The sequence below is a fragment of the Polistes fuscatus genome, unplaced genomic scaffold, assembly GCF_010416935.1.
Source record: "Polistes fuscatus isolate 324 unplaced genomic scaffold, CU_Pfus_HIC Scaffold6, whole genome shotgun sequence".
Taxonomy (NCBI): Eukaryota; Metazoa; Arthropoda; class Insecta; order Hymenoptera; family Vespidae; genus Polistes; species Polistes fuscatus.
In genome coordinates, this window is record NW_025113140.1 from 6,815,875 (window position 1) to 6,828,425 (window position 12,551).

Below are 12,551 nucleotides of genomic sequence, written 5' to 3' on the forward strand. Positions count from 1 at the left end.
AATTACTTAATACGACTCCAAGAACTGTCGCTTTTTTCCCCATCGCGTTGGAAACGCGAGCGCGACGGAAAAAAATCGTTAACCGCGGCTGCATCGCATTTTACATACGCTTGCATTTTCATCGCTTTGTCGTTGAACGTAGTCTCGTTTCTAGTTTTCCCTTTTAATCCCGAATCGTCGGTGGTATATCGTCGCTCGTCATTTTCGACGAGAGAAAAAACATCGTTATTCGAAGTCGGGGGGGGGGGCGGGGGATAGGATCGTTCGAACGAAGCAAACAAGTAGCCGCCGAGCTTTCCTTATTTCCATTCTCCGCGTGAAAAAGTAGGGGCAAATTCCGTTGGCTAGAAAAGTTCTTTCGGAAAATAAAATAAGAATAAAACGTTGAGCTTAACGCGCATAGGTCCTAAAAATATCTACGATCGATATCGCCATTGTGTCGCGTGAAAGCTGCTTCTAGTTTTATCGCTTTTACGCGCTAGGAACACGAGTGGAAAGGGCTAGATCACGCGATAGAAGGAAGAAAGTCGAATGAGCCGGGCGAGTATAACGACCGTAACTACTACTGGAGGTAACTGCGACTCGCGAAAGTGCGAGTATGGATTCGTCTGGCAACGAGCGAGCGAGCGAGCGAGCGAGCGCGTTCCTAACTACTGGCAGGCATTAGCGGTTGCTCGCCCGTCCGACCACATTCAACTTCCCTCTACTTGCTCCCATTCGATACTTTTAAATGCGCCAAACGATTATTATCCCGAACGTAGAAAAGGGCTGGAACGCTTCTCGCACCTCTGAATAGCGCCAAAGGCAAACCGCTTAGATAAGCGCATACAATATTGCATCCGTGTATCGACTAATACTCGTACGCGTCTTATCCGTAAGCTCTTCGTACACGATACCAAGCTATATCTACGGGATGTGTAGTTCGATGCACGGGGATATGAGCTTCGATTAAAGTCAATAATCGAGCAAAATAATAGCGACGATAATAGCGTTTAACGAGAGTAACGAAGGAACAGGAGTAACGAAGGTTACTCTCGCTCGACTTTAAGACTCTCGGGATCGAGGCCGATTGAAATTCGATCGCGCGAATTCGGAGCTTCGGAGGTTCCGAGCGTGCTCGCGAACGCGCTGCGTCCGGGGAGGAGGAAACGGTGCCACCGACGCAACGACCCAGATACGGGCCGTTGTTCCAGCGCACCCTCTCTCCCGAGTCCTCCTTCGGAACGACTCTCCGACGTCCGACAAATCTATCTTTTTCCTAAGAACGAGGAAGAAAACAAACAACCGGATGAACGGGCAAAATAAACTAATCCGAAATAAAAAATCTAACAGCCGCATCGAGTCGGACGAAACTCTTTTCTTTCTTTCTTCTTTTTTATTATAAAGGATTTTCAGTGTAGCCGGAATGGAAATCTTCTTTCGATTCCTAGGAGAAAAGATCGGCCCCGTACCTGCTATTCCACGCTAGATTTATATAAGCGAGATTATTATAAAAGCCGTCCCGAAGGGTATAATGGAAAGCGTCGACGATTAAACGCTTTATTCGAAGGAATCGGTGCGACGATCGATCGATCTTGTTACCGATACGCGCTTTTAACCAATGTCGCGATCTAATTACGAAGCTTCGAAAGACGTTCGAGAAGAGATAAGGGATTTGCATAAAGATTGGGATAAATAGAATAAATTGAAAGAGAGAGCCGGGACGCGAAAGTTGGTCATGCAAGTTGGTAAGATCGCTCGAAGGTGTAACTCGGAATTATTATTCGGTTCCTGCATCGAGTCCGGTCTCGGAAGGATAGGAAAGGAACTTTATCGAACTTATAATGACTTTAAGGCGCTCGCTCGCCGACTCTTCCCTACTTATTGATCAAAGTAAATACGTCATTTGCATTAATTCGGCGCGATAAAAGATGGGACGCGCAACGTCTATCCCCTTTCCTTTCTCTTCTAAATATCGCGAGAATAAGACGAAACTCGAGATCGTTTCTTCGAATTAGAACAACACCCGACTCGAGACTGACTCTATATTTAATTAACGTGCCACGCCAATTAGGACCCGCTGCGGCGCCAGCCACGATAGTTCTATGATAAATGCGCGACGCAATAATTAATGAGACAGAAACTTTGATTATCGCGACGCGACGCGACGCGACGCGAAGCGACGCGAAGCGAAGCGCCAGACTTTAGCGTTGACGCGACTACAATAACAGAATCTTCCACTAATTCCAAGTACGTATATTATTTTCTAACGTTTTTAATCGGCTCGATTGGAAATCGATCGAGGAGAGTTTCGGGGAAAATGACAAATATCGCGGAAGAAGTTGGGACGATGAGTAGCCTCGAACGATACATTCGGAATGCGAAAAGGTGCGAAAAGTAGGACGACTACGCTCGCGGATCTTCTCGGAACAATTCCTCGCGAAACTACGATTTCCTTTCAGTCGGAGAACAAGTCGGAACGATTTTCTCGCGGCTCTTCGCCGACAGCCCTCGCAAACTTTTGTCGATGACGACCGATGTTCTTCTCCGTTCTCTTTCTTCTCCCAATTCGGTGGAAAGGAAAAGACTGCCGAGTAAAAACGATCGCGTTTCGAGTTCGATTATTAAAGGCAAATTAGAAAAAATACTATTCGAAAACACTGCTCCGGAGGTTGAAATAGAATAGAGAGAGAGAGAGAGAGAATTAAAGTCGACGCTCTTTGGCAGGTGGGCAAAAGCGTGTCCTCGCGAAGAACCCGTCGAAGCGAAACATTATCCCGGATGAGCTCGAAAGAAGGCGTCTTCTCAATCCGTACAAACTGTTTCTTCCGTTCCAACAAACTTTCCTTCCTCTCGATCTCGCCCTCGTCCTTCCGATTTTCAAAGAAATTTCCGGACGGAAGCAAATGGAAGAAACAAGTCCGTAAGTAGAAATCCGAGATAAAGGACGATCGGGAAAGGTTTGTAAGAGATTTCCCCTAAGATACATCGGCTTTTTTTCTCTTCTCGCGGCCGCGTTACTCTCGTTTCTCAGCTTTTCGAAGGACTCGACAAAAGTTTCCTTGTTTGCGGCGTTAACTTTGATCGTTTCATATTCTAAATTCGATCAATCGTATAATAGGAAAGAGAGAAAAAATAAGTAGGAACGTACTCGCGTAGAAATGAAAAAGAAAGATGATATAGGAGAGCTCGGAGTGGAAAATAAAACTCTACTGCTTGGAAGCTCTCGCTAGAGTTCAGTAACCTTCGGGCAATATCTTTCATCTCTCGTTCACGGTCTCTATGCATCTCCCTCTATTCAGCTGGTCTACCATCGCTGATTGCGATCCCTCGATGATCGGCTTTCTTTTCGCTGCCTTCTCCTCGTTCGTCCGTCCGTCCCTAACGCAACTCGTCTTTATCGATAATTCGAGATCGAGAATACGTTGTAAAACTTTGTTATCGCGAATACCTCTCTACCGACGAATATGCCTGCCGTGAATCCGATCTATCGAATCGAATCGAATTTGCGATTACGGTAAGGAAGTTTGGAACAATCATCGATATTTTAGGATCAGGCATCGCGAATGAATTTCCCCCGTCGGTACCCCTCGGTAATCCCTATATCCTGCCAACGCCGAGAGAAAATATCGTATAATATATTCGAAGAATAAAAAATGCTTTAGATAAAAGGAAGGAAATGAAATCTCTTTCCTTATTTCCTCGTTCGCGTGAAATTTCAAAAAAATATACCTCCGAGGAAAGGGAGCCTTTTTAACGATCTCTTCATTCGAATTAGCCGAACGAAGAAGTTTTTCTTTGCGAACATTGTCTCTCTCTCTCTCTCTCTTCTTTATCGATCGCTTTTTCCCCCTATGCCTATCGGATCGTGCATTCTAAAAATAAAAAAAAAAAAAAAAAAAAAAAAGGAGAATAGAACGCAAAATTCTCCGCGAAGTCTCATTACTGAAAATGTAAAGAGTTAATGACATTAGCGTCTACAATATTATCTCTATCTTGTAAAATTATTTGCAACGCTCCTTGGCACCGTGTCGTCGACGTTGTCTTTTTTCCCTCGCTTTGAATATCGCTCGGAGGACGGCTAGGAGGACGGCTAGGAGAACGGCGACGACCACGACGAGTGTAATTAAAACGCCGCCGTGAGAGACCTTATTAAAGCGCGTATTAAAAGACACGGCAAACGTTTCGTTTCCTCCCTCTTTTTCGCATTTAATCGGGCGGTCGTACTTGCCAGTTGACTCACGAGTAGCTAACTCGCCTACGCGAACTAATAACATTCCCGATACTCGCCAAAGTTAGCTTTGGTCGTAAAAATGAATGGAACCGATCGATCATCGTCCTTTTCTCCCTAGTCCAGCACCTTCCATCGCGTATCGGGCAGCCCTTTTCGCTGGAAAATCATGGCTCGAATAAAGTTGTTCTTAACAAAGGGACGCTGACGTGGCCGTTATCGAAGGCGCGCACGGTCCAACAGTCGGCTAACTCTCTCCGGGGCTCCTTCCTAACGAGGTTCAACGGAACCGTCCGAAGCATCGGGTACATAACTCGTCGCGACCAATCTCCGTTCCCTCGGAAATTCCGTTTGCTTTAATCGACGCTCCGGAGACGACGTACAGGAATAGTTTGGAAAAGGATCGAAATCTTTGGGAATCTCCTTCTTCGAAGACTTCTTCTATGCCTTGTCGCAAAGGAAAGAAGATCCGATTATCCTCGACGTATCGATCGCCAAAGGCGTATTTGGACTCTCTGCCAAATCGTCGATTTTCAACGGGTCTTTCGACTCATCGAACTCCTCCAAATGAGAGAGATCGATCTTGTCCTTATTTTCGGTAGCTTTAAAATAAAGAACAAAGAAAACGTAAGGTTTCGTTTACGCTCGAGATAGCGGGAACAGTCGATAGAGAGATCGGGACAACGGTATGGCCAAACGTCGTTCTCAGGCATCCCTGCCATGCCAGCGCGCGTTCGAGGCTAACCTAGAAAAGGGATCGTCGATTAGATCACCGAGCCACCCTGATACCACCCTGATACCACCCTGATACCACCCAACCACCGTCGGTCTACCTATTTCAACGCTATCTTCGAGGATCCTGCGTGCGTTGGATTTACGAGCGCGTTCCCCCGATATTACGTTACCTGAGCGAAGGTTGCGAGCTCGTTTATTACACTCCTGGGTGCGATTCTAACTCGAACGAGTCGGCGTTGCACCGCCGCTCTCCCAAACTTTTCTCCCCTTTTTATCCTATCTAATCCGCGAACCTTGCCAACGACTCTCCTTTTATTTCTGCGATGATATTTGGGTAGAGCGCGTTGATCGGTAAAAGAGCCAGGGCGATTGATAAAAGTCGATATTTATTGAACGAGCAAACGGACACCGTCCAAGTACGACGACGAATACTACTACTCGAGTTCGACTAAATCAATAGCGGCGACTATTATTCTTGTCATTCGAATACGGAGAAAAAATACAATATTTATGGCGCGCCACGCGTATCATTCGCGTATCATTCGCGTATCATTCGCATATCGAATAAATATTGATCTAGGTAAAGACTACAAGCGGCAAACGTAACAACGATCGATTCCGAGGAAAATACGAAACTAGGGAACGCGAGTTTTTCGAACGCGCCGCGACCTCGCTAGCAACGATCCAAACGTACGCGTTTTTTTCGCCTATCGATCGACAAACCTTACAAAGGATCCGGCGGAACGAAATTTCGAGAAAGACGGTACGCGACGAGCGCTTGTCGTTTCGACTGATTGGCGGTCGGTCCCCTTTCCGGTGGTTCGTTTTTTTTAAACGGATATACGCGTACGCGCCGGTGGACTACTCGCTACATATATCTAAGCATTTTTCGACGTTTCCAATGAAATGCGACGCGAGAGTATCGATGATTCCTAATCGATCCACGCCGGGGAAGAAGGGGGCTTGCGTCAGGGTCGGAAAATGGAAGGTTACCGAGGCGGCGTCCGAACCACCGAGTCGACCGAAGCAGCCTCCGATCGTCCCGTTGCCTGATTCTCGAGCAAACCGCAGGACCTACCGCATCCCCCCGCCCCCGCCCCCGCCACCCCGACGAAACATCCTTTATCGATCCTAGGAATGCCCCTGCGATGATATCCAAACAAATCCATTCGAAGATGACGAAAAGCGATATAAAAAGGGTAGAAACACGCCTCTCCGCTAGCTCATGACTTATGGATCCGATCGACGTCTGTAATACACTCGGTGGTACTTGCACCGCGGCGACTAAGCGCGACACCTATTTTGTTTGTCGACCTACAAAAGTAAACAGCCCTTATTTGTCGAGGAGACGACTCCGACCGCAGCCAATTTGTTCGCTTTAACTTTCATCTTAACGCGGGGAGGATTTCGATCTCCTCCACGATTGTTTCCTCTTTCCGTAAATTATCTTTCCGCGCGAAACGAAACAATGGTCGCGAAAATGCGGCCAAGGTACGATACGATTCCGACATTTGTTTCCGACGTTCGACGAACGTCCCGCGACACGCATTTACTCCTTCCTGCGCGACCGATTCCCAACGGGAGGAAATTGCGATAGGTAGAGGGAGAGAGAGAGAGACTTCGTTTGTTTGTTTTTTTCCTCTCTTTAGGAATAAACGAGCTCGACATTGATACGCCGCCCGCCTATCGAATCGACGCGACGCGAGATTAAAAAGGTATCGGGTTGCGTCCAATCTGTTTTGCCTAACGAATGATCAACGCATTTGTAACACGCGCTAGAAAATCGGAAAGGAAGAGGATAGCGAAAGTTTAGAAATCATCGTTGAATCGCAAATCTCCAGAGGCAACGTCTCTCGCGTCTGCTTTTTACCCATTTGCTTTTTGCCCCTTCTTTGTCCTTTGTCAAATTCTTTTTGCCTCGCCATCTCTCTCTCTCTCTCTCTCCCTCGATTTCACCCTTTTACTTTTCTCATCCGCGCTCATCTTACTTTCCCACTTACATACTTTCCACCTTCGTCCACGTCGAGTCGTCTTTTTGTCCATTTGTTTCCTTTCATCGGAGCGCACTTCCAACACTGGTACGCGCCAACCCGCAAAGAAAACTTTCCTTCGAGCAACTATTTTCTTTATGCTCTTCCACCAACTTATCCGTCTACTACCCCGTACGGATACGCATCACTGCTTTCATCCGTGAAAAACTATCTATAAGGTAAAACTCTCCTAGTGCAGTTTCGGAATAGACTTTAATAAACGTCTCGGAAGAAGTCGCCCAGCTTTAGCGAGGAAAACAAGGCTATTCTCGATTTCTATTCGATTTTCCAAAGATTCTTCGAAAAACTCGAGCAACGGTTACGTAAATGGTCACTTTTACGAAATTTCCTATTTTTCTATTCGAACAATTATCCCAGCCGTCGCGGGGAAACGCGAAAGCGCCGAATCCATCCCATTTAAAGTGTCTTTATTATCGATCCTCCTCCGACTTTTACCGCAAACGCGTGAAAAATAACGAAAGCCAGACATTTTTTAAAGCCGCGACTAACGAGCACCCCTTCGCCCGGATAAGAATAAGAGAATACCTTGCTCTTCGAAACATCGATTATCCTACGTTGCGAGTGAAAATGTCGGACTTTCGATCGGACGGATTAAACGAATTGTATCTTCTTCGATCGCCGAGTTACGATCACCGTCGGCCATTTTCATCGACGACGAAGGTGAAGGCAGGCGAACGCGATCGCTTTTCCCTCGACCAACTCGAAAAACTATGTAAAATCTTGTTAATTCGTGTAAAAGGGTACGCGATAATGTCGACGAGGGAAAACTCCTCCTCGAGTGGGAAAAGTATAGACGGTCTCGAGTACTCGAGCCACCAAAATACATCGCAAATTACCCTCTCCAATTTCTCCCTCTTCCAATCTATTTATTTTCGAGCAATCGTAATAATGCTCGAAGCGTTGCGTTCCTCGCGCAATGTTTTCGAAAAGCTCGCGAGAAATCGACAGAAGCGAAAAGGAGCTTTAATCGATCTTACCCCTTGTTTACGAATAGAAAAGAACGAAGGGGATGAAAGGGAAAAAAGAGTAATGGGTAGAAGCGGACGGATAAACGGCAGGATGGGAAAAGAAGCGGAGAAGGAAACTACATTGTACCGGTTAAATATTGCGATTGAAGCGAATTTAAAAAGAAGAAAATCTAGATGCGCGAAATGAACTTTCAGCATAATCTTCAACGAGGATTAGTCGGCTTTTAAATTATGATCGATTAACGTAAGAGCTTTATTTCGTACTATTTGCGACCAGGATATAATTGTAATTTATCGCGAGAGAGAAGGAAAAAAAGGAAGGAAAACGAAGTCCGCGAATTCGTTGCTCGAACACGGCCGTTCCGTTTTCCTACTTAAATCGTCGTCCATTAGGGTCGACGAGACAAATATTTGCGTAGAGCGCGACCGCCGAAACTCTCCACCACCAAGGAAACGTAATTAAAGCGATTGCACTTTTTTACGAATAAAGAATTTTCCTCGGAGTTTTGCCATCTTTTTTCCTTCGCCCTCTCGCGATTTGTCGGTATTAAGGGTAAGGCGTATCGCGACGCATCGTCCGTTGGATAAAAAAAAGAAGCTTCGCGAAGGGATATTTATTTTTCATCGATGGGAGGAAGAGCGGAAGGAAGGAAGGAAGGAAGGAAGGGTCGTCCGCATTGTTTTCCCTTTGCGGTGGACGGCTTTTCAATTAATAACGCGCGACGTAACTGCGAATCGACAGGCTAATAGAGCGAAAGCTCCGTCCCGTGTTACGGCTTACGCCTTGATTAATGACGGATGATAAATGTGAAATTGGTCTATACTAGATTAGCGCCAGTTTGCGTCGCTTTGCGCCGCTCCGTCGTCTAAGGTTCCATGAATGGACGCGCGCGGTGCTCGACTATTTTTAGCAAAGGTTCGCGCGATATGGGAATAAACAAATGAACGCACTCACCCTTCATGCCGAGTACTTGCACCCTCTTCCGATCGAGGACACTCTCTGGCTCTTCCACGTTATTTGCGCGCCACTCGATGCGCAAGCCTCGAAAGGGAGTTTCGCGAGGTTATCGACGCTTCTAATTTTATTGCCAGCATGAAAAAGCGAGGGCCGACGTATGTACGAGAGAGCCACGAGAGAGCCGGGAGATGCTTCAGGAAGAGCGTCGTCCGAACACTGAAAAACGGAGGAGGAACGAAGTGAGAAAGAGGAGCATCAGCCTTTGTCTACGGGATCAACGATAATTACAGATAATTCGAGACAATCGCGAATACGGCTAGGCTACAAAGTTTCCTAATAATTCTCCTATCCTTTTAGAGTCCCTGGGATAAAGTTAGCGCGCGTCTACAAAAGCTTCGAGGAGAAAAAAGGTTGGAAGAAAAAAGGAAACTCGAATCTCGGTGTGTGGAATGTAAAACGCCAAAGGACCGATCTTTAAAGGTAGGAGATCCTTTAAACGTTCTTTAAACGTTCTCTATGCAAACGTACGAGTCAAACTTTACGAGAGACGAGGAAAAGCCAGAGAACATCTCGAATATCGATTCTATCGATCGCTAAACGAAAATATTATCTTTACCGTTACGACGTGTTCCCCGATTAAAGTACGAAAGGCTCGATTCACCGAAATTCAATCGAGTTATCGGACCTACCTGATGCTTTCTATAGGTACGAAAAAAAAAGAAAAAAAGCAAGCAAAATGATGTCCCTTTATAAAGTACAACAAAATATGATTAAAAAAGGAATGAAAAGGATTCATGTACCTGGAATACCGACAAATTTGGCGCAACCTTCCGCAACGTCGTTAAACCGAAGAAGAGACGGAGCCTTGCTCCGACGAGTCTCGGCACGAACTGACATTTCGTTAAACTTTTGCCCCCTTCCTCCCCCGTCGGCTGCTCTCTCTCTCTTTCTCTCTCCTTCTTTTCTTCTTCCTTCCTTTTTTTCTTTTCCCCACGATCACTTTCAATTATCTTTGTAATTCGTTAGAGATGCATTCTTCCTTGGACTCCTCGTTATCCTTTCGCGTACCTAAAGACGTTGTTCTACATGGAAAAAAGGGTCCGAGCGAGGTAAGAGGGGAGAAAAAAACGCGCGCCAACTGGGAAGAAGAGAAAGAAAAGAGGAGGAAAAAAAACGGCTATCGGAGCCCCTAGAGCGAGAAGAGAAAAAAAATGTTTTTTTTTTTCTTTTGCCGCTCGAACGTCTTTCGAGTCGATCGATGGAGGAGGCTCTCCATCTTGAGCAAATGTTACGGTTAAAAGAACTCTGTCGCGAAGCGTTCGTTAGAAGAAAGATAAAAAATATGTAAAGAAATCTCTCGGATTTGGCATGACGAAGGTCAGCTCGGAAAAGAGCACGCTTGACCTGGTTAGGGAATCGCGAACGAGCGACCCGGCGGCGGCGGTCGGTCCATCGAACGACAAACGCCAGGGATGCGGCACGCGTATATCTACCTTCCGATGAAATTCGAATAACGCGCGCGCGCGCTCGCTCGCCTGGCGAAGAGACGAATCTAAAAAAGGAGCCGAAAGGAAAAGGCGCCGATTCTCCTACCTATTTGCGGGAACAAAGCAAAGCGATCCGAGAGGGTAGAAAAAAAGCTTGCGTGGCGGGAGTAGTTGAAAATCGTTGGTTCGGTCGGTGCGCGCACGAGGGATTGACCCAGTTTTAAAGCAAGGACGAGGGAAGGCCCGGAAAATGGCTCGGCGGCGCCGTTGACGACGCTTCCACGTCGACGTCGCGGTTCGCACTGATCGCACCCTCGGCGGCAGCCAGCGCAGGGGTGGTATCGGTCGAAGCGCCAGCTCCTACCCCGCGTCCTTGGATTGCGTCCGCCGCCCCTCCATATCGATCAGTGCGCGCCGCTACCCCTCCGCCACCCTCCGCCGAGAAGATGTTACTCGCCGCTTCTCCTTTTATTTTCCTTTCTCCCCTCCCCCTCGAACCCCCTTGCGTTTCTATTTCTCCTTCCATTTGTCTTTCCCTTCGGCTAAAGTGCATCGGCAACCCTCGGAAAAATGATCGAAAGCCGGGTGCCATCCGAGCGACGAAACATAAATCACGCGCGCGTTCTCGCTAATTGACTTGGCAGTGGCGACGACAAAGACAATAGACGAGCGCATGCGCCGACAACGATAAACACTTTGATTCTCGAAAGGCTTTATCCTCGTTTTAATTACCGAAAGCGCAGCTGTCGGCGGTACGGTCACGTTTATTAAACGATTAAAAGCAGCGGCGCGGCGCTGCAGCTCGTAGGGGTTGCGCGCGGAATTTGAAAACTTCTCGCCGCGGAGGGCCAAATTATTTCCACTTCGGGAAAGGCGTCCTTCCTTCCTAGCGCGTAGCCAATCATTCCGCGAGATGCTGCTAGAGAAGAGAAATACGCGCTAGGTCTCTCCTTCCTACGCGCGGTACCTAATGAAAACGTTTGCCGTGGCGCGTTGAATATTCAAGACGTTCTCGCCTATTCTTCCGTGAATTTAACTCTCGTTCGTCTTCCTCCGCGGAACGAAATTCTCTACCCTACGAATTTCCGTTTGAAAATTCTAGAACGCGATCGAATAAAAGAAACTTTTATTCTCGACCTAATCGTTCATTTTCTCATTAGTCGTAACGCGAGAATCCACCAAGTATATATACGCGTTTTATTATCTTGGCCTCGAGAACGGTTGCTCTCCAGTTACACAATATGCTAATACGATACCGAAAATAGAGAACGAAGGGAGAAAGCTCTGCGGTAGGACGAAACTCGTTAGAGTGCGAATATCCAGCATTATGACGTGGACAAGGAGAAGATATCGCATTGGGAGAAACTGGGAGGCTCGGTTTTGGGGCCGAAGCAGCCTCGGAGAAAGGGTCGAGATGGGAACGAAACCGGGTCTTGCGAGCGTCGTTCCGACCTACATACGATTCTCTAGCCCCCAACCCTCTTCCAAACAGTGCCGGACCAACAACGTCCAATTGGATCGTAGGCACCTGAGAGAAAGCCAATTCTTCTCGCCCTCTTCTTCTCTTATTTTCATCGCGGCCAGCGCAAAGTTTTGTTCAAATTATCCGACGAAAGGTTACGTCGACGGCTCGAATATGTAATTAAGGAGAATAATGGGAACAATGGCATCGCCTTCGGTTCGGGGTACTCGCCTTTTGCGACACGATGTTGCTCTTACGTCACGTCGCCCGCCATCCTCTTCTTCCTTTCTTACGTCATTCAACGAAGCGGTCTCTCCGTATCTCGCGACTTTTACTCAATGGAATCTTCGGGAAGAAAATCCTTTCTCTAGAATTTCTCTCTACCAATCTAACGCGAGCCAAGTTTCGACGTCGGATCGTTTTTCCAAATTCCATAGTTTCGCCATGGAATAATTGGACGATCCAAAAATAGTAACGAACCGGATTTCCATTCGACGAACGAACTCGTTTTTTCTTTTTCTTCTCGCTGGAATAATCGCGGTATTCGCGGTCCGGCTCGTAATTTCGAGCGGCGCGAACCTCGTCCGTCGATATTGAGAAAACGTCAAATGGAACGAACGAGCGAACGAACGAACGAACGAACGAACGAACGAATGAACGTCGGTTATTAAATTTCAATG

At 46.9% G+C, this 12,551-nt stretch overlaps 1 protein-coding gene across 5 annotated transcripts in view; it reads right to left on the reverse strand.

Annotated features, from left to right (window-relative positions):
- LOC122523654 overlaps nt 1-10,604 on the reverse strand; it is a 36,949-nt gene extending 26,345 nt beyond the window's left edge. Inside the window, exons 1-2 of one of the 5 annotated variants that reach the window (XM_043645554.1) lie at nt 10,516-10,604; nt 9,723-10,004 (exon numbers count right to left, since the gene is read on the reverse strand). In XM_043645554.1, coding sequence (XP_043501489.1) covers nt 9,723-9,819 — 97 coding nt within the window. In that variant the 5' untranslated portion in view covers nt 9,820-10,004; nt 10,516-10,604. The other 4 variants (XM_043645556.1, XM_043645553.1, XM_043645555.1 and 1 more) reach the window with 4 other exon arrangements.
- Nucleotides 10,605-12,551: the final 1,947 nt, after the last annotated feature.